This window comes from Heptranchias perlo, chromosome 12 (assembly GCF_035084215.1).
Source record: "Heptranchias perlo isolate sHepPer1 chromosome 12, sHepPer1.hap1, whole genome shotgun sequence".
Taxonomy (NCBI): domain Eukaryota; kingdom Metazoa; phylum Chordata; class Chondrichthyes; order Hexanchiformes; family Hexanchidae; genus Heptranchias; species Heptranchias perlo.
The window spans coordinates 10863137-10886097 of record NC_090336.1 but is presented as its reverse complement, the minus strand read 5'-3'; the positions used below and the strand labels follow the sequence as shown (position 1 = coordinate 10886097).

The 22961-nt window shown below is 44.3% G+C and overlaps 1 protein-coding gene across 1 annotated transcript in view; it reads right to left on the bottom strand.

The window, feature by feature from the left end:
- trim44 (tripartite motif containing 44) overlaps window positions 1-22961 on the bottom strand; it is a 112109-nt gene that overhangs the window by 81574 nt on the left and 7574 nt on the right. Inside the window, exons 2-4 of the mRNA XM_067993637.1 lie at window positions 18502-18579; window positions 7466-7705; window positions 6199-6218 (exon numbers count right to left, since the gene is read on the bottom strand). Of these exons, the coding sequence (XP_067849738.1) occupies window positions 6199-6218; window positions 7466-7705; window positions 18502-18579 (338 nt within the window). The remainder of the gene's footprint in view (window positions 1-6198; window positions 6219-7465; window positions 7706-18501; window positions 18580-22961) is intronic.

The following is a 22961-nucleotide window of genomic DNA, read 5'->3' as shown; positions in this document are numbered from 1 at the left end:
CGGAGGGTGGCAGTGACACAATGAAGTCGTTCCCACCCCCCACCCCACCCCCCACTCCACCCCGACAAATCTTTCAACTGAGGACAATGGGGCTCCATCAATATGGAGCTATGGAGACAGGGTGAGGCAGGTAGAACATACACCTGCTCATTCACACTACCTTCTGATTCGTCAGGTCAGCTAACAACGAGTAAAATACGTTTGCATGGAAAGCATGAGTTTCCCACATCATTAATTTCAAAGGCAATGATGAACGGGCAAAGTGTGTCATTGTATTTCTAAACGTACCTTCTGCTCTGCTCACACAGTGCAAGAAGCAATGGGCAGCAGTCAGAATCAGAGCAGGGCCATGCACCAAGCAGCCAGCGTTACCTCTCACACCGAGCGTCACGTACCAGCATTGCGGTGCTGCACTTTGCCCAGCGGTGCGGTGAGGTTGCAGCAGGAGACACATAGAATTTTACAGCACAAAAACAGGCCATTCGGCCCAACTGGTCTATCCCGGCGCTTATGCTCCACATGAGCCTCCTCTCACCTTACTTCATCTAACCCTATCAGCATAACCTTCTATTCCTTTCTCTCTCATGTGCTTATCTAGCTTCCCCTTAGATGCATCTATGCTGTTCGCTTCAACCACTCCTTGTGGTAGCAAGTTCCACATTCTCACCACTCTCTGAGTGAAGAAGTTTCTCCTGAATTCCCTATTGGATTTATTAGTGACTATCTTAAATTTATGGCCACTAGTTTTGGTCTCCCCCACAAGTTGATACATCTTCTCGATGTCTACCCTATCAAATCCCTTCATAGTTTTAAAGACTTCTATCAGGTCACCCCTCAGCCTCCTCCTTTCGAGAGAAAAGAGCCCCAGACTGTACAGTCTTTCCTGATAGTTGTAATCTCTCAGGTCTGATATCATCCTTGTGAATCTTTTTTGCACATTCTCCAGTGCTTCGATATCCCTTTTATAATATGGAGACCAGAACTGTTCACAGTACTCCAAGTGTGGTCTAACCAAGGTTCTGTACAAGTTTAATATAACTTCTTTGCAATTCAAATCTATTTCTCTAGAAATGAACCCATGCTTTGTTTGCACTTAAGGCTTTGTTAACCTGCTTTTTCTAACAAGGGGTGTAGCGAGGTAGTGGCAGGTCGACTGATGGCAGATGCAGAGTGGGGAGCCGCTCGGTGCCTGCTCCTGCACGGTCTTCCTACATCTGCTTCAGATCATCGTATAATAGTCTTCCATTTACCCTGGCATTTCTCACACATGAGGTACTGATTTTTGATGCATTTCTTAACACTAGGCTTCAATATAGGTAACTGCTCTTGTGCAAGGTATCAGCTAATCCAAGACCAGCACATATTGTATACCCGAGAGAGGTACGAGGATGATATGTACAGTACATGTATATAAAATGTACACTTATACTGTATTCCTGAGAGGGGTATAAGAATTGTATATAAAATGTACGCGTAAACTGCATACCTCAGAATGGTATGAGGATCACGGTACATTTATATAAAATGTACACTTATACTGTATACTCGAGAGGTATGAGGATTGCAGTATATGTGTATAGCAGGTACACCTTTACTCTTAAGCTGAGCAGCATACCGAAGGTGTGAGGTATGCACAGCTAATACGTATTTACCACAACGACAACTTGCGCCACTAACTGAGAAAAACGTCCCAAAGTGCTGCACGGAGGCATAATAAAAACAAATGGATGCAGGCGCAAGTAACTCTTGTGGATTTGATGCCCTCCGTTTAAAGATATAGTCCAGGCCGCGCTCACATAATCCTCTAACTGAGCTCAATCACACTAACTGTAACCTGCTAAACTTAAAATGAAAGCTAACACTAGCTGTGTTTGTTGATGGAGAGCTTCTGACACCAAAAGCTGTCCCACCCAGCACCGTCTGTGCTTATATTCAGGAATACTGTGGCATTTGAAAATGATTAAGGGTCACACCTGGGGAAAGAGCGGGGGAGTGGGACTAATTGGATAGCTCTTTCAAAGAGCTGGCACAGGCATGATGGGCTGAATGGCCTCCTTCTGTGCTGTAACATACTATGATACTACTATGAATGAGGCCAGCTAATGAAGTTAAAGTCTCACTTTAAGAACACGCTGCCCTTAAAGTGTGCAGTTGACGACGTCTTTAAATCACAGTGTCCCACGTCGCCAAACATCATTCTGTGGAAATCTCCGAAATCCGGGGCTGGTCCCAGTCCAAGAAAAGTGAACCACAGATGGAGATAACTGTGAGCTTTCACAAGAACAGGAGGAAATTAAAACTCACTACATGCCAGTGCAAGCTGAGCCAGTCTTCCCTAGATTATTCTGCAACACACAAATCCTCTGATGTACATGATTATTTTTTGCGAAGAGAAAGTCAAGGAAAACGTAAAATGGAATATTTGCAATTAACCCTGAAAATTAGGTATTTTTAGCAAAAAGAATTCAGACTCCTCTTGGGAAACAATAAAATCAAAAAGGAAAAAACATCTGCTGAACTGTTTCAAAGACATCTGGAGAAAATCCTCAAGGAACATTCCATATTCCAGAATACTGCAAGAACATTGTAAAATACACTGGTGGGGGTGGTGGGGGCGGGGGGCTGGGGGGGTGAGTTACAGGCTGGAATCTAATCGAGGGGTTCAGATGGTTTATATATAGAATATGGATATCTGGGAGTGAGTTACAGGCTGGAATCTAATCGAGGGGTTCAGATGGTTTATATATAGAATATGGATATCTGGGAGTGAGTTACAGGCTGGAATCTAATCGAGGGGTTCAGATGGTTTATATATAGAATAATGGATATCTGGGAGTGAGTTACAGGCTGGAATCTAATCGAGGGGTTCAGATGGTTTATATATAGAATAATGGATATCTGGGAGTGAGTTACAGGCTGGAATCTAATCGAAGGGTTCAGATGGTTTATATATAGAATAATGGATATCTGGGAGTGAGTTACAGGCTGGAATCTAATCGAGGGGTTCAGATGGTTTATATATAGAATAATGGATATCTGTGAGTGAGTTACAGGCTGGAGTCTAATCGAGAGGTTCAGACGGTTTCTATATAGAATAATGGATATCTGGGAGTGAGTTACAGGTTGGAATCTAATCGAGGGGTTCAGATGGTTTCTATATAGAATAATGGATACCTGGGAGTGAGTTACAGGCTGGAATCTAATCGAGGGGTTCAGACGGTTTCTATATAGAATAATGGATATCTGGGAGTGAGTGACAGGCTGGAATCTAATCGAGGGGTTCAGATGGTTTATATATAGAATAATGGATACCTGGGAGTGAGTTACAGGCTGGAATCTAATCGAGGGGTTCAGATTGTTTATATATAGAATAATGGATATCTGGGAGTGAGTTACAGGCTGGAATCTAATCGAGGGGTTCAGATGGTTTATATATAGAATAATGGATATCTGGGAGTGAGTTACAGGCTGGAATCTAATCGAGGGGTTCAGATGGTTTATATATAGAATAATGGATACCTGGGAGTGAGTTACAGGCTGGAATCTAATCGAGGGGTTCAGATGGTTTATATATAGAATAATGGATATCTGGGAGTGAGTTACAGGCTGGAATCTAATCGAGGGGTTCAGATGGTTTATATATAGAATAATGGATACCTGGGAGTGAGTTACAGGCTGGAATCTAATCGAGGGGTTCAGATTGTTTATATATAGAATAATGGATATCTGGGAGTGAGTTACAGGCTGGAATCTAATCGAGGGGTTCAGATAGTTTATATATAGAATAATGGATATCTGGGAGTGAGTTATAGGCTGGAATCTAATCGAGGGGTTCAGATGGTTTATATATAGAATAATGGATATCTGGGAGTGAGTTACAGGCTGGAATCTAATCGAGGGGTTCAGATGGTTTATATATAGAATAATGGATACCTGGGAGTGAGTTACAGGCTGGAATCGAATCGAGGGGTTCAGATAGTTTATATATAGAATAATGGATATCTGGGAGTGAGTTACAGGCTGGAATCTAATCGAGGGGTTCAGAAAGTTTATATATAGAATAATGGATACCTGGGAGTGAGTTACAGACTGGAATCTAATCGAGGGGTTCAGATGGTTTATATATAGAATAATGGATACCTGGGAGTGAGTTACAGGCTGGAATCTAATCAAGGCGTTCAGATAGTTTATATATAGAATAATGGATACCTGGGAGTGAGTTACAGACTGGAGTCTAATCGAGGGGTTCAGATGGTTTATATATAGAATAATGGATATCTGGGAGTGAGTTACAGACTGGAGTCTAATCAAGGGGTTCAGATAGTTTATATATAGAATAATGGATACCTGGGAGTGAGTTACAGACTGGAGTCTAATCGAGGGGTTCAGATGGTTTATATATAGAATAATGGATATCTGGGAGTGAGTAAAAGACTAGAGTCTAATCGAGGGGTTCAGATAGTTTATATATAGAATAATGGATATCTGGGAGTGAGTTAGAGGCTGGAATCTAATCGAGGGGTTCAGATAGTTTATATATAGAATAATGGATACCTGGGAGTGAGTTACAGGCTGGAATCTAATCGAGGGGTTCAGATAGTTTATATATAGAATAATGGATATCTGGGAGTGAGTTACAGGCTGGAATCTAATCAAGGCGTTCAGATAGTTTATATATAGAATAATGGATACCTGGGAGTGAGTTACAGACTGGAGTCTAATCGAGGGGTTCAGATGGTTTATATATAGAATAATGGATATCTGGGAGTGAGTAAACGACTAGAGTCTAATCGAGGGGTTCAGATAGTTTATATATAGAATAATGGATATCTGGGAGTGAGTTACAGGCTGGAATCTAATCGAGGGGTTCAGATGGTTTATATATAGAATAATGGATACCTGGGAGTGAGTTACAGGCTGGAATCTAATCGAGGGGTTCAGATAGTTTCTATATAGAATAATGGATATCTGGGAGTGAGTTACAGGCTGGAATCTAATCAAGGGGTTTGGATAGTTTATATATAGAATAATGGATATCTGGGAGTGAGTTACAGGCTGGAGTCTAATCGAGGGGTTTGGATAGTTTATATATAGAATAATGGATATCTGGGAGTGAGTTACAGGCTGGAGTCTAATCGAGGGGTTCAGATAGTTTATATATAGAATAATGGATACCTGGGAGTGAGTTACAGGCTGGAGTCTAATCGAGGGGTTTGGATAGTTTATATATAGAATAATGGATATCTGGGAGTGAGTTACAGGCTGGAGTCTAATCGAGGGGTTTGGATAGTTTATATATAGAATAATGGATACCTGGGAGTGAGTTACAGGCTGGAGTCTAATCGAGGGGTTTGGATAGTTTATATATAGAATAATGGATACCTGGGAGTGAGTTACAGACTGGAATCTAATTGAGGAGTTCAGATGGTTTATATATAGAATAATGGATACCTGGGAGTGAGTTACAGGCTGGAGTCTAATCGAGGGGTTCAGATGGTTTATATATAGAATAATGGATATCTGGGAGTGAGTTACAGGCTGGAGTCTAATCGAGGCGTTCAGATGGTTTATATATAGAATAATGGATATCTGGGAGTGAGTTACAGGCTGGAATCTAATCGAAGGGTTCAGATGGTTTATATATAGAATAATGGATATCTGGGAGTGAGTTACAGGCTGGAGTCTAATCGAGGGGTTTGGATAGTTTATATATAGAATAATGGATATCTGGGAGTGAGTTACAGGCTGGAGTCTAATCGAGGGGTTCAGATGGTTTATATATAGAATAATGGATACCTGGGAGTGAGTTACAGGCTGGAGTCTAATCGAGGGGTTCAGATGGTTTATATATAGAATAATGGATATCTGGGAGTGAGTTACAGACTGGAATCTAATCGAGGGGTTCAGATGGTTTATATATAGAATAATGGATATCTGGGAGTGAGTTACAGGCTGGAGTCTAATCGAGGGGTTCAGATAGTTTATATATAGAATAATGGATATCTGGGAGTGAGTTACAGGCTGGAGTCTAATCGAGGGGTTTGGATAGCACACAGCGACCGCGTCAGTCTCGGCGCAGCGCACAGCCCTGCACACAGTAGCCATGTGCTAAAATCAGAGTTCCAGGTGACTGTGCTTTGTGTTGTGTACGGTAAAAACTTATGGCATTAAAAATGAGGACCACATGAATCACCATACCTGAGTTTATCTTCAATAACCTGCAAAGAAACAATACAAAGAATCAGTTTGAGTTATCCGACTGATTACAGTCACACTTAGAGCCGCTCTGCATGTTTACACTTTGGATGCAGATTTATCTTTAAATGACTGTTTTCTGAGTGTTACCCATCTATCGGGAACACAACTTGCATTAATACAAAATTAAATCATGCAAGGTGTAAAACAGCTGCTGATTTGCTACGAGCCTATTTCTCATTACTGGTGTAGACCCATTTTACCCCCTTTCGCTCTACAGCCAATCTTCGATGCAACTGTTCACAGTGGTTTTCCTGAAGTGCCAAGACCAGGGCAAGTACTGCAGCCATGCAGTCTGAGAGTCCGAGCAACCGCTAAGCTCAATAGCTGCCATCCGAGATCAAGAGCCACTAATGGGGGTGGTTAGCAAGCATTTGGTACACAATCCTGGCTGAATAAGGTGAGTTCAAGGTCAGCAGATGGAGGATAAACTAACAGAGGTGGCGGCAAATCAATAAAGGCGGAGGTAAATCAATCAATCAATCAATAAAGGCGGAGGTAAATCAATCAATCAATAAAGGCGGAGGTAAATCAATCAATCAATAAAGGCGGAGGTAAATCAATCAATCAATAAAGGCGGAGGTAAATCAATCAATAAAGGCGGAGGTAAATCAATCAATAAAGGCGGAGGTAAATCAATCAATCAATCAATAAAGGCGGAGGTAAATCAATCAATCAATAAAGGCGGAGGTAAATCAATCAATCAATAAAGGCGGAGGTAAATCAATCAATCAATAAAGGCGGAGGTAAATCAATCAATAAAGGCGGAGGTAAATCAATCAATAAAGGCGGAGGTAAATCAATCAATCAATAAAGGTGGAGGTAAATCAATCAATCAATAAAGGCGGAGGTAAATCAATCAATCAATAAAGGCGGAGGTAAATCAATCAATCAATAAAGGTGGAGGTAAATCAATCAATCAAAATACAGGAAGGTTTACTTTAACAGCTCTGTAATTTTAAAACATTAATTATATTTTCATTCTTGTGTTAACAGAGGCTCTCTGTGATGCTGCTCCAGGTTGACTATCTGCCTTTCACCTGAGCAGCAGTTGGTGCTTCCTACCGCCAGTGTTGGTGTGCAGTAATTGGAAACCTAAGTGGGAGCTTTAATTTCAAGAAGGGTAGCCAGCACCAACCTTACGGGTTTGCACAGGTTGCTCATTCAGTCCTTGTACATATCTACAGCTCAGCGAGAGGGCTTCCCTCACCTTTGGTTTCAGCAGTGCTAGCTGGTTGAAGGCGTTCAGCTGCCTTGTGATCTCCTGCATCTCCTCTGTGAGCTTCTCCATGGAGACGTTAATCTCAGCAATCAGCTCGGCTACATGTGCCGTCGCCACTGCCTCCTGCAGGTCCACCAGGTGCAGAGCCTTACGCTCTTCCTCGGTCACCAGCTGCCTCATGTTAGCAAACTCCTGCTTAATGCAGTCCTTCATCTGTCCCTGAGTCACCTGCACCAATAAAGGGTCAGACAGAAAGCATGATCATTCTTGTGGGATGAACAGTGTGGCAATGAGTGAGGATACAATATATCAGAGAGTGAAGGGTGTGGTATATCAGCCTGTTGGTGAATAATGGGTGTGGTATATCAGACAATATTACATGGAATGAGGAGCGTGGTATATCAGACAATGTTGTACTGAATGTGAGGTGTTGTATATTGGACACTATTACACTGAACGAGGGGTGTGGTATAGTAAACAGCAAAGAGTTGTGGTACATTAGGCAGTGAATGAGGAGTGTTGAGTAGCAGACAATGGGCCAGATTTTGCTGTCAAAATAACGGTGAGGCTAATGGTGCTCGCCGTTATTTATGCGTAAATGGTACAGCAACTTCAGGCAGGGAACAGATGCGCGGTTAAAAGCCAATATCTAAAAGTTCCTGTTCGAGTTCCTCTCCGCCATTAGCTTCGCAGAAACGACATCTCACGTCTGCCTCACCATTGACATGCATTCAATGTCGTGAAGTTGCCGTATTTGCGCGGTAAATACAAACTAAACTAGCCACAGAGAGTTAAGTCTTGTCATTACAAGCTTAAGCACCCTTTAACGACGTGATAAGTGTCAATTATTGCCACTCAACCTCTCTGGCACTGAAAATTAACTATTACAAGTGTGCAGTCTCATTCCTTCAGATAGTAATTGTTGTTGGAGATTTTAAAAATATCAATTTTAAATTAATTTTCTTTTTACTTTATCTTTGTCTCCTTTTTCTCTCTCCCTCATCCAATCTTTCTTTCCCTCTCTTTCTGCACCTGATTTGATATTGAATTTATAGAATCAGAAAGGTTACAGCACCGAAGGAGGCTATTCAGCCCATCGAGTCCATGCCGGCTCTATGCAAGAGCAATCTAGCTAGTCCCGCTCCTCCGCCCTAACCCCATAGCCCTGCAAACATTTTCCTTTCAGGTAATTATCCAGTTCCCTTTTGAAGGCCATGATTGAATCTGCCTCCACCACTCCCCCAGCAGTGCATTCCAGATCATAACCACTCGCTGTGAAAAAAGTTTTTCCTCATGTCACCTTTGGTTCTTTTCACAATTACCTGAAATCTATGTCCTCTGGTTCTTGACCCTTCCGCCAATGGGAACAGTTTCTCTCTATCTACTCTGTCTAGACCCTTCATGATTTTGAATACCTCTATCAAAGCTCCTCTCAACCCTCTCTGTTCCAAGGAGAACAACCCCAGCTTCTCCAGTCTATCCACGTCACTGAAGTCCCTCATCCCTGGAATCATTCTGGTAAATTTCTTCTGCACTCTCTCTAAGGCCTTCACATCTTTCCTAAATGCGGTGCCCGGAACTGGACACAATACTCCAGTTGTGGCCAAACCAGTGTTTTATAAAGGTTCGTCATGACCTCCTTACTATGCCTCTATTTATAAAGCCCAGGATCCCGTATGCTTTTTTAATCGCTTTCTCAACCTGCCCTGCCACTTTCAACGATTTGTGCACATATACCCCCAGATCGCTCTGTTCATGTACCCCTTTCAGAATTGTGCCCTTTAGTTTATATTGCCGCTCCTCGCTCTTCCTACTGAAATGTATCACTTCGCATTTTTCTGTGTTAAATTTCATCTACCACATGTCCGCCAATGCCACCAACCTGTCTATATCCTCTTGAAGTCTATCACTATCCTCCTCACTTGTTTACTATCCTTCCAAGTTCTGTATCATCTGCAAATTTTGAAATTGTGCCCTGTACACCCAAGTCCAAGTCATTAATATATATCTAGAAAAGAAAAGGTCCCAGCACCGACCCCTGGGGGACACCACTGTACACCTCCCTCCAGTCCAAAAAACAACCGTTCACCACTACTCTCTGTTTCCTGTCACTCAGCCAATTCTGTATCCATGTGCTACTGCCTCCTTTATTCCATGGGCTTCAATCTTGATGACAAGCCTATCATGTGGCACTTTATCAAACGCCTTTTGAAAGTCCATATACACATCAACTGCATTGCCCTCATCTACCCTCTCTGTTACCTCATCAAAAAACTCTATCAGGTTAGTTAAACATGATTTGCCTTTAATAAATCCGTGCTGGCTTTCCTTAATCAATCCACCATCGTCCAAGTGACTGCTAATTCTGTCCCGGATTATCATTTTTAAAAGTTTCCCCACCACCGAGGTTAAACTGACTGGCCTGTAATTGTTGGGTTTATCCTTACACCCTTTTTTGAACAAGAGTGTAACATTTGCAATTCTCCAGTCCTTTGGCACCACCCCCCGTATCTACGGATGTCTGGAAGATTATGGCCAGCACCTCTGCAACTTCCACCCTTACTTCCCTTAGCAACCGAGGATGCATCCCATCCGGACTGGGTGATTTATCTATTTTAAGTACAGCTAGCCTTTGTAGTACCTCCTCTTTATCAATTTTTAGCCCATCCAGTACCTCAACTACATCTTCCTTTACTGAGACTCTGGCAGCATCTTCTTCCTTGGTAAAGACAGATGCAAAGTACTAATTTAGTACCTCGGCCATGCCCTCAGCCTCCATGAGTAGATCTCCTTTATGGTCCCTAATCGGCCCCACCCATCGTCTTACTACCCATTTACTATTTATATGCCTGTAGAAGACCTTTGGATTCCCTTTTATGTTAGCTGCCAGTCTGTTCTCATACTCTCTCTTTGCCCCTCTTATTTCCTTTTTTACTTCTCCTCTGAACTTTCTATATTCTTTCTGGTTCTCACTTATATTATCAACCTGACATCTGTCACATGCCCCTTTTTTCCACTTCATCTTACTCAGTATCTCTTTTGTCATCCAGGGAGCTCTGGCTTTAGTTGCCCTCCCTTTCTCCCTCGTGGGAATGTACCGAGACTGTACACGAACCACTTCCTCTTTAAAGGCCGCCCACTGTTCAATTACAGTTCTGCCTGACAATCTATGATTCCAATTTACCCGGGCCAGATCTAGTCTCATCCCACTGAAAATGGTCCTCCTCCAATTGAGTATTTTTACTTTAGAGTGGGTCCATGTCCTTTTCCATAGCTATTCTAAACCTTATGATACTATGATCGCTGCTCCCTAAATGCTCCTCCACTGACACTTGCTCCACTTGGCCCGTCTCATTCCCTAGAACCAAGTCCAGCAATGCCTCCTTCCTCATTGGGCTGGAAACGTACTGGTCAAGAAAGTTATCCTGAACACACTTCAAAAATTCCTCCCTCTCTTTGCCCTTTACACTATTACTATCCCAATCTATATTAGGATAGTTGAAGTCCCCCGTTATCACTACTCTATGGCTTTTGCAACTCTCTGTAATTTCCCTGCAAATTTGCTCCTCTATATCCTTCCCACTAGTTGGTGGCCTATAGAATACACCCAGTAGTGTAATGGCACCTCTATTGTTTCTTAACTCTAACCACCTAGTGGTTGTGCGGCTGATGTTGTCGTGGTCGTGCTGAAGCTGGAGCAGTTTTGTGCCGCGGCTCCATGCTTTGCAGGAATGGGGTTGAAACCGTCTAAATTCACGGCCTCCATTCCATCAGCCTGGGTCATGACTGGAACTCTGGCCCGAGAGCCGATAAAAGCTGTATTATTATCACAGGCAGTGCCATGCAGTCTTTTGGTCTATTTAAAAAACTCTAACTAATAGATTCTGTCCTTGACGCCTCCAGGACATCCTCTCTCTCCAGCACGGCAATATTCTCCTTAATCAATACTGCCAACCCCTCTCCTTTCTTTCCCAAACACCTTGTATCCTGGAATATTTAGTACCCAATCCTGTATGTTTGAGCCAGGTCTCTTATCGCCACTACATCATATTCCCATGTGGCTATTTGCGCCTGCAGCTCACCGACGTTGTTTACCACGTTTCGTGCGTTTACACACATGGACTGTAAACCAATCTTAGACCCTCTTGTATTCTCTCTTAGTCTGATCCCACCTAATACTGTACTATTTCTTGCTCTCGTGCTATCTTTCTCCCCCGATCCTTTGTGCACCTTGTTTTTCCTTTTCAATGCTACATCCTAGTGCCCATCCCCCCACCAAATTAGTTTAAACCCCCCCACCTCACAGTATTAACGAACCTCCCCGCGAGGACATTGGTCCCAGCTCTGTTGAGGTGCAACCCGACCAGCTTGTACAGGTCCCACCTTCCCCAGAATCGGTCCCAATGCCCCAGGAATCTAAAGCCCTCCCTCCTGCACCATCTCTCCAGCCACACATTTATCTGCTCTATCCTCCTATTTCTGTACTCACTAGCATGTGGCACCGGGAGTAATCTGGAGATTACTACCTTTGAGGTCCTGCTTATTAATCTCTTTCCTAACTGCTTTAAATCTGCCTGCAGGACCTCATCCCTCTTTCTACCTATGTCGTTGGTACCGAAATGGACCACGACCTCTGGCTGTTCACCCTCCCCCTCTAGAATGTTCTGCAGCCATTCAGTGACATCCTTGACCCTGGCACCACGGAGGCAACGTATCGTCCTGGAATCACGTCTGTGTCTGCAGAAACGCCTGCCTGTTCCCCGAACTATAGAATCCCCTATCACTATTGCTCTCCTAACCCCTCTCCTCCCTGCTGTACAGCTGAGCCACCCATGGTGCTGTGGACTTGGTTCTGGCTGCACTCCCCAGAGGAACCCTCTCCCCCACCAGTACCCAGAACTGAATACTGGTTAGAGAGCAAGATGCACTCAGGGGACTCCTGCACTACCTGCCTGGTCCTCCTTGTCTGTCTGGTGGTCACCCAGTCCCTCTCTGCCTGCACTCTCTTAAGCTGCAGGGTGACCACCTCCTGAACCGTGCTATCCTCGTAACTCTCAGCCTTGTGGATACACTGTAGTGACTCCAGCTGCTGCTCAAGCTCCGAAACCTGGAGCTCGAGCTCCTCCAGCTGACGACACTTCCTGCACCTGTGGTTGTCCAGGGCATGGGACACATCCTGGAGTTCCCACATGGCACAGGCCGTGCATTCAACGGGTCTGAGCTGCCCTGCCGTGACTCTATTCATTAGATTATTAACTGAACTTAACAAAAATAAACTAAGCCATTAAAAAAATGTACTCACCAGAAAAAGAACACTCACCAGCTACCAACCAATCAGCTCCTTCCCTTGGTTTTCTTACCTCGTTGTTTATCCGCTCTGACGATCTGCCGATAATTAGTTTTTAAAAGTTTTTATTTCACCCACTCTAATTTACACTTCCTTCTCAGTCTGTCCGCTGTTTATTTTTCAATCCTTCAATTTGATTGGCTAAAGAGATACCCTGTTGGTTGCCCTCTTCACTCAGGTCCCAGATGCCCCGTTTCCCTCGCTGCGACGTTATCAGCTCGCACTTTCAGCAAGTTAGTGGGCAAAAATGTTTTGAGCTGAAGGGTGCGGGGGCAGGTCTAACTAACAGCAGGTGCCGTTAGATGCCGTGCTACAGCAAAATCTGGCCCAATGTTACAGTGAATGAGGAGTGTGAGATATCAGGCAGTGTTGCAGTAGGTTAAAAGGCTTCTGTAGCTTGGCATCTGGTTGTTAGAAAGTGGCATTTGTGGGATCAATGTAGTCAGTGGGCGCACATTCCAAATGCAAATACAGAACTGCGGGGGTTCACGATGAGCGGGTCATTCCCATCCCTGACCCTCATTCCCTTCTGAGGTTGACCGACTACAGGGACGTTGCTATCTGTACAATAAATATTCTTACATCATCTGAGAAACCTCATTAATTATCCTCAGAGGTTTCATTATAATCCAAGGATTTTCAGGGGCAACAAGTTTCTTCCATTTTCCGATTTTGAAACTGCGCCTGGATATTTATAAATAAATGCCTTTTGTTTAAAAAAAAAAGAAAGGCTTTGATAGAAAACTTTACAAATATATATACCGCAGACAATGGATTTTATGAATGGAAAGGAGTCTCAATGACTTTGTGAGCAGAGCACCAAGAAAGCAGCGAACCATGAGAGGCTGTCAGGGCTGACAGCTCGAGGAAGAAAAGCTTTAATTGAAAGCCATGTAGTGCTTTCTGTTAATCAGACAGTAGCCTGCGGATGACCCAATTATACAAAGGCCTTACTCGCCTCCAAGTTCCTTACTGCTGTCCAACGCAACTGTGTCAAGGGCAAGAGGCGTCCAAGTGAAGCCTGAAAAGGGGGTTGGGGGGGGGGGGGGTTGAATTAAATAAATCGATACAGATGCAGTCAGCCACGCGAGGGGCCCATTGCTGACGAGGCAAGACTGAACGAAGACGGGTTGGAATTTCAAGTGCTTTCTGCCAGTACGAAGCAACATACTGCCGACACTGTCAGTGCGACAACGGGGGCACTGACCCAATACTTCCTGAAAGATAACGCACTTCAAACCACTAAACAATACAGGAACAGTGCTCTACCCCCAGTTTTCTTTTTTTAAATAGACCAAAAGACTGCATGGCACTGCCTGTGATAATAATACAGCTTTTATCGGCTCTCGGGCCAGAGTTCCAGTCATGACCCAGGCTGATGGAATGGAGGCCGTGAATTTAGACGGTTTCAACCCCATTCCTGCAAAGCATGGAGCCGCGGCACAAAACTGCTCCAGCTTCAGCACGACCACGACAACATCAGCCGCACAACCACTAGGTGGCTGGCGTGAGAAATATGAGTGTTGCAGTGATGGGAGGGGGATGATTGGGGTTAAGGCATGTTGTCGGGAGAGTGTAGTGAGCTTTACCTTAGATCTGGCTGTGCAATAACTAATTTGATGGGGCAGTGTCGAGGGGGCTTGGCCCTGCCTCTAACCTGTGCTATACCCGACATGGGATATTTGATGGGGCAGTGTCGAGGGGGCTTGGCCCTGCCTCTAACCTGCGCTATACCCGACATGGGATATTTGATGGGGCAGTGTCGAGGGGGCTTGGCCCTGCCTCTAACCTGTGCTATACCCGACATGGGATATTTGATGGGGCAGTGTCGAGGGGGCTTGGCCCTGCCTCTAACCTGTGCTATACCCGACATGGGATATTTGATGGGGCAGTGTCGAGGGGGCTTGGCCCTGCCTCTAACCTGCGCTATACCCGACATGGGATATTTGATGGGGCAGTGTCGAGGGGGCTTGGCCCTGCCTCTAACCTGTGCTATACCCGACATGGGATATTTGATGGGGCAGTGTCGAGGGGGCTTGGCCCTGCCTCTAACCTGCGCTCTACCCGACATGGGATATTTGATGGGGCAGTGTCGAGGGGGCTTGGCCCTGCCTCTAACCTGTGCTATACCTGACTTAGAAGTGCTTGATACTGATACTGGATGGAAAACATGGAAGGAGCTCCTTTCCTCAGTGCTGATATGCCAGAATTCGACAAGCACAGAAATTAAAAAAAAAGATTTCTAGGTTGTGTGGCTTGTAATCTGACTTAATTGAAGTTTCTGGTATAATGGAGGCATTTTCTACATTGCTTTATCACCAGTGAGAAATTATAGATCGTGAAGCCACTGTGGGCACAGGCCGCAGGAAGTGACATCACAACGGCAGCGTGCTGGATACTGCTAGGACAGCGAATGCAGCATTACTGACTCCAGAGTGTGTTACGGAATATGGGCAATAGGAGAAGTTGAAAAGCAAACTGATTTTTTAAAAAACAATTTAAAATGTTAATTTGGGGTTACTTACCTCATCAAAATTAATCTCCACGCTAGAAGCACAAAAAACCCGTAACAACTGACTGGATCCTGATCAAAGCCCAGTATCCTGAGCTCAGCTTCATACCAAAATTCTGGCACGCCCTTCTTTTCCCCCAGTGCCTCGTCCGAGTAGCTGTTATTCATGTTTGAGCCTTGACGGTGAGCACCAGCAGGCTTATTCACAGCCGAGCCTGACCCTGTCCTCACCAGACATCCCCACAGGAACGGAAACCGCAACTAAGGAAGGAATGTTTCCTTCCCTAGAGGCACTGGGCCCGGCAGTGGAACCACTATCACTATCCCAGGTCTGACTGTCAGGAAATTCAGCACAGGCCAAGAATCAAACCTGGGACTTTCCTGGTCTGTAAGATTCAGCTACTCATTGGATAAACTTGCTGAACCAGGTGGGCTCTGCCCTTTTCTCCCCTCCTGAAAAAAAAGAACGAATTTGCTTTTATAAAGCGTCTTTCACAACCTCAGGATGTCCCAAAGTGCTTCACAGCCAATAAAGTACTTTTGAAGTGTAGTCACTGTTGTAATAAAGGCATTGGCTTCTGCTGGGGTGTGATTCCACTCCCATGCGTGAGCCTAGACATTGAGTTCAGCAGGCTACTCAATTGGGGGAGGCATCATAGCCAGGCTCAGTCCACATAGATGCACTTTCTAGTAAGGGTCACTGGCTAGTGGCCAGCAGAGGGAATCCTGGTTAATTTTCTCTTCCCTAGCCCAGGGTCACTGAGACCAATTGTAACGCTCTTGCCACCAACCTGGCTGGGATCAGCTAACTCAGCACAGTGCCGGATTCCAACCTGGCACTTTTGGTCTGTGTGGTTCAGTTACACATTGAGCTATCACTTGCTGCACATTAAGCCCAGTGAGAGCTGTAGTCTCATTTACACAGGAGACACAGTCAGAATCCAGTGATTGGGAAGGTTTTGTTGGTGAGGAAACATTGGCCAAGTCACCATGGTTACCCCCTATACTTTGAGATTAATGGTGGGGAATTTTTGCCAACTAGATGGGACCTTGGTTTTGCATCTTCTGTGTGGCACAGCCCATCCACTGCTGTTAGTCACTACTCCTACACCACCCTGTGTGTGTCAGTAAAAGAAAGACTTGCATTTGTATAGCTCCTTTCATGACCACAGGACGTCCCAAAGCACTTCACAGTCAATGAAATACTTTTGAAGTGTAGTCACTGTTGTAGTGTAAGAAACGTGGCAGCCAATTTGCATACAGCAAGGTCCCACAAACAGCAATGTGATAATGAGCAGATAATCTGTTTTAGTGATGTTGGTTGAGGGATAAATATTGGCCAGGACACCGGGCTCCCCTACTCCACTTTGAGTAATGTCATGGGATCTTTTATGTCCACCTGAGAGGGCAGACGGAGCCTCGGTTTAACATCTCATCCAAAAGATACCTCCAACAGTACAGCACACCCTCAGAACTGTCAGCCTAGATTATATGATGTGGAGATGCCGGTGATGGACTGGGGTTGACAATTGTAAACAATTTTACAACACCAAGTTATAGTCCAGCAATTTTATGTTAAATTCACAAGCTTTCAGAGGCTTCCTCCTTCCTCAGGTGAACGATGTGAAAAAAAATAAATAAATAAATTTCACATCGTTCACCTGACGAAGGAGGAAGCCTCCGAAAGCTTGTGAATTTAAAATAAAATTGCTGGACTATAACTTGGTGTTGTAAAATTGTTTACAATAGCCTAGATTATATGTTCAATTCTCTGGGGTTGGGCTAGAACCCACAATCTTCTGATTAGAGGCAACAGTGCTACCAACTGATCCAAGGCTGACACCTTAGTGGGATATTGTGATGGAGGGATAGTGTACAAACTGTTTTCTAGATGAAAACTCGAAGGTGGACTAAAAAACCTCCCTCAATATTTATCCCTCAACCAACCTTGTAACCACTAAATAAAGAACACACTTGAAAGATGTGTGTGTATGTATGTATGTATGTATGTATATACACACACATATTTTAAGAACATCTCAAAGTGCCTCACATACAATTGCTGCAATTATATAGGGCTCTGGTGAGACCACACCTGGAGTACTGTGTACAGTTATGGTCTCCTTACCCAAGGAAGGATATTCTTGCCTTAGAGGGGGTGCAACAAAGGTTCACTTGATTGATCCCTGGGTTGGGATGAGAGGGTTGTCCTAGGAGGAAAGATTGAGTAGACTGGGCCCATATTCTCTGGAGTTTAGAAGAATGAGAGGTGATCTCATTGAAATGTATAAAATTCTTAGAGGGCTTGGTAGGATAGATGCTGAGAGGCTGTTTCCCTGGCTGGAGAGTCTAGAACCAGGGGTCATAGTCTTAAGATAAGGGGTTGGCCATTTAGGACTGAGATGAGGAAAAATTTCTTCACTCAGAGGGTTGTGAATCTTTGGAATTCTCTACCCCAGAGGGCTGTGGATGCTCAGTCGTTGAGTATATTCAAGATTGAGATCAATAGATTTTTGGATGCTAAATGAATCAAAGGATATGGGGATAAGGTGGGAAAGTGGAGTTGAGGTAAAAAATCAGCCATGATCTGATTGAATGGTAGAGCAGGCTCGAGGGGCCTTATGGCCTACTCCTGCTCCAATTTCTTATGTTTTTATGTTCTTAATTACTTTGAAATACAGAGAATGTTATGTAGGCAAATGTGGCAACAATTTTATACATAGCCACAGATCCCACAAACAGCAATGAGATAGATGTTCAGTTAAACTGTTTTTTGCAGTGTTGACTGAGGGAGGAATATTGGCCAGGACATCAGGAGAACTCGATTTTCTTTGAATAGTGCTATGGGATGTCCACCTGAACACCTAACATGTTATCCGAAGAATGGGACCTCCAACAATTTAGCATCCCTCAGTACTACAGAGACGTCAGCAAGGATTAAGTGTTCAAGTCCTGAAATGGGAGTTGAACCCATGACTTTCCATTCAGAGGCAAGAGTGCCATCAATTTAACAGAGAAATGCAAGCTCCATTGGTAAATTCAAACTTGAATTCTACAATAACGCTACAATAAAATACCTAAAAGAGACAAAGACCTCCTGTTGTCTCGACTGTGAGAAGGTATCTGTGAAGGGAGAATGGAGTTATGACACTGAGAGGCACTTACATTGGGGTCAGAACTTTTCATCTTCAAACGATCCACCATCTCCAGCATGGCAGCCTTCAGGTCAACAGGAGGTCGATTCTAAGAAAGAGGAAAGGAGAGATTACAAAGAGCTGCAAAGACTCTGTAGCATTTCGGCTAGCTTTTTATTCCACAGGTACGAGGTGCTAGGGATATCCCAATGCCATTCATATTCAGGTGTACAAACCCTGTATGTTCTATGAGAAGGATATTGCGATGGATTTAAAATAGTTGGTTTTATGTTGATGTCTGAAGTGGTAAGTATGATAAATAATTCCCTAGATGGAGCTGAATAAAATGAAGAGGGGACTATAACAGGGAAATGTCAAGTCAGCTAGTCTAACTACTGTCACAAAGAGGCAGGTGCTGGGTTCATGGTAAGTAACAGGTTTTTTTGGAAAGCTGGGAAGAGTTTTTATTTTATATATTTGTTTGCAGAAGCTAAAGAGATGATTTCATTCCTGGATCATTTCCTCTTGGGATTAAGGGAAGATTGTTTGGACAGGAAAAGAGAATGGTAGAAGCTAGCAATGTGGGACATCACAATGTCACCATACACAAGAGACTCTGTATGCTAGAGAATCACAGATTTGTCCTTTGTAAACAGGTTTCCGATTCTATTATCCCAAACAGCACAGGAAATCCTCCCCCTTTTATGATAAAACACCACAGGGAAAGAAAATATTCAATAGGGCCCATTTTTGGGCACGAGTAGCCTGATGAGCTATTACCCCACGCCCAATGGCCCCTACGTAGGCAGCACGTGAATTTCGAGCTGCCTGCTACTTACCATGATATCTCCGTGCAGCCAGCATTACCCGCGCTGCTGAGAGGCTGCACGGAGAATGAGGAAGCAGGAAATGGGGACTGCTCAGCACACACCATCGGCAGCCTGCACCTCTCAAAGGTGCAGGTTCACATTTTAAATGGGACGTGCACAGTCCACTAGGAGGTGAGTGAATGCAAGTGTCAAGTGGCACATCCAACCAACTGCACCACTGCTCCACACCTCCCTCTCCTCGCAGTTTGACTTGCTGTGCGTGTCCTCTCTGCATGCTGCCAGTCATGCTCAATGCCCAGCAGGAGCTCTGGCAGACCACCCATGGTTGCCAGGAATGTTGTTCAACCAGGTTGTAACTTTCCAAACCGTTAGGCAGTGCCTGCGAAACCACTCTCAAGTGTACTGTAGCAACTCTCAGTAAAGGGAGCTTCAAAAAAAAACACTTTGTATTCCGCCAGCAGCCAGATGCAATAATCCAGGAACTAACCTGCAACACCTGCATAGTCCCTTTAAATTGCACTGGTGGGGGGTCCCCCAGGCACTCCAAGACACATTCAGGTGTACGTGGTTAAAACTGTGCGTTGAATTGAGCGTTATGGTCCAAAATGGTGTCCATCACTTTAAATCAGTGTTGCACACTGATTGCACGCATTTTCTCCCTACTTTACATACTGCCGGCGTTCAGTATTTGCGTATGCGCTAACTCCTATACCTGGAAACGTGCGTGCGGAGCCAAGACGCCATCTTGGATGTTCGAGAGGCCGCGTAGCGCCGAAACAACGGGCATTACACGGAGTAATTTAGCGCCACATCTTTCTGTGTAGGGTGTTACAGCGGTAAAAAGACTCTCCAACTTCAATCACATGGAGCGGGAAAGTCAGTCTTGTCAGCACTTGTGATCATTTTTCTCTCTCCCTTCTATCCCTGTGAGTCAGGTACATTCAGTGCGAAACTGATTAATGGTTCACAAAGTAGAGTGTTGGCAATCTTGTAAATTAAGTCAAAAGTATTAGCATTGATTAGTGCACTTTCACACAGACCCTGACAAAAGGATCATTTCTGAAACATCAGGAGATTGAAATAAAGCTGAATCGAATTGGCAGGTTTAGAAGTATCCATACCCTCTACTATTAACAATAATGTAACAGCTCAGATAAAGGGAGCAACATTTATACAGTGCTTTATCACCTCTCTCACAAACATACAATTAGTTACTTTGAAGCACAGTCACTACTATTATGTGGGCAATAGCAGCTGTTTTGAACAAAAATATCCCACAGCAACAATGAGATGAATGAGCAGTTAATCTGTTTTGGGTGGTGTTGGTTGAGAGACACTGGGAGAACTTCCTGCACTGGGAGAACTTCCTGCACTTCTTCGCATAGTGCCATGGGATTTTTCACATCCATCTGAACAGGCAGACAGAGCCTGGGTTTAATGTTTTACCCAGAGAACAGTACAGCACTCCCTCGATGCCGCACTGAAGTTGAACCCGCAACCTTCTGACTCGGAGGAGAGAGTGCTACCAATCAAGCCACACGTGACAGACAGCTGGCACCCGGTGTAAGCCTCACGCTCTTGCCTTTCTCTCTTCCTGGCAGCTCCCTGTCCATGTTGTTTCTCTTTCCCCATCTCTCTCTTGCTCTCCCTCTCCCTCCTCTTTGTCCCAATCTCTCACCAGTTTTTCATGCTCCCCTCCTTTCCCCAGTCTCTCTCTCACTCACTCTCCCCAGTTCAGAAGATACATCAATGCAGTCTAAACCTGTAGTCACCCAGCTAATTCTCAATTTATCCAAATACATATGAAGTTTAATTTTTAATAATTTAGCCTCATCACCTCTTGTTCTAATTGTGAGCAGATCCTGTTTATTCAATAACGCAGGTTTAAGGGAACACCGTCTTCATGAAAAGCATTTGGTAAATGATTTTTCAATTCTTCTATGATGTAATAAATCGTACTGAAATGCACGTTCTGTACTTTCCCAGTGACACCGTCATGACGACAATAAAACATGGCTTCCCTTCCAACCCAAACAACAAAAGGTTTGCCATGTACTTTTAAAAAATTGAACCAGTGCTCCTTTAGGGGATCAGGGACAGCAATCAGATAAACGGTCATATCCAAAGCATTAGAATCACAGAATCTTATGGCGCGGAAGGAGACCATTCGCCCCATCGTGCCTGTGCTGGCTCTTTGAAAGAGCTATCCAATTAGTCTCACTCCCCTACTCTTTCCCCATAGCCCCACAAATTTTTCCTTTTCAAGTATTTATCCAATTCCCTTTTGAAAGGGACGATTAAATCTGCTTCCACCACCCTTCCAGGCGGTACATTTCATATCATAACAATTCGCTGCATAAAAAAAAATTCCCACCTCCCCTCTGGTTCTCAAATCACCTTAAACCTGTGTCCCCTGGTTACCGACCCTCCTGCCAGTGGAAATAGTTCCTCCTTATTTAAAAAAAAACCCATAATTTTGAGCACCTCTAAATTATTGATGTCTTTTTACCGATGCCTGCAGTGCATTTTTGTCTCAGATTTCCAGCATTTGAAATCTTGTTTTCTTTTTATTAGTGAAAGTACAGGGTAGATTTTCAACTTGCCGCCCTGGTGTAAAACCGGCTTTGTAGGTGGGCCGCCCGAGTTTTGTTTCCATTTTAGAAATGAACATTGGGTGGGTTATATAACGGGTGCACGATCTGCTCCGTCAGTTTAACACCCGGGTGGTGGAATGAAGGTGAAAATGACCCTCCCCCCCCCCCCTCCTCCTCCCCCGCTCCTCTCTCCCAACCCCCACCGTGCCTGGTGCAAATTGTACAGAGTCCTTCTTCATTCAACAAACTGACGTTAAAATACAGGTCACAGCTGTCGTGTGCAGAGGGGCAATTAAAAAAAGGGGTTGACACATCGACACTTAAAGCCCTCTGGGACTGCCTCAGGCTCTTTACTCTTGCTGTGGTGAGTTCCTGGTCTCGGCCACACTGTCAGGGATAGTTCTGCACATGATTGGATTGAGTAGAAGCAATTAAAGCGGAGGTGAAGGGTCACACTGAAATGTTAGCCTATGCTGTCTGTCCTGTTGTGAATTTTGATTTCTAGTGAAACAGTCTCAATCTGCATGCTTCCCTCAGATACGGCAGCACTGACTTCTAGACTTCACTCAGTAGGGCTGCCGACTGCCACTGTTCTGTCACTTGTCTAGTATAGCGAGTGCTTCACAATCCAGAGTAACTCCCACAGCTAATGGGCTCAGACCCAAGAAAAGCAGACACGTGCAAGACTCTACTTGCCCGGTATAAAGGAGCTATTATTTAGCTTTTAATACCCGGCATAAATTAACAAGCACTTACTGAGAGATGCATTGTCACAATCTGCATATAGACGTGCGACTGAGACCGGCACTACAGACTTTTTTTTACCCCACAGAAAGTTGTGAGAAAAAATATAAATAAAAACACACTGTATCTTAAAGGCAATGTGTTGTAGCATTGGCTGCTGTGTGATGTTGCCATGGCTCCCCCTCCCCATTAAAAGGACAATAATGGGGAGGGGGTACACTCAGTATACAGGATCGGTGGAGAGAGGAAGGTAGGGGGAGCGTTTCAGGTCATTGGAACTGACCAAAGGTCATCGACCTGAAACGTTAACCCTATTGTCCTCT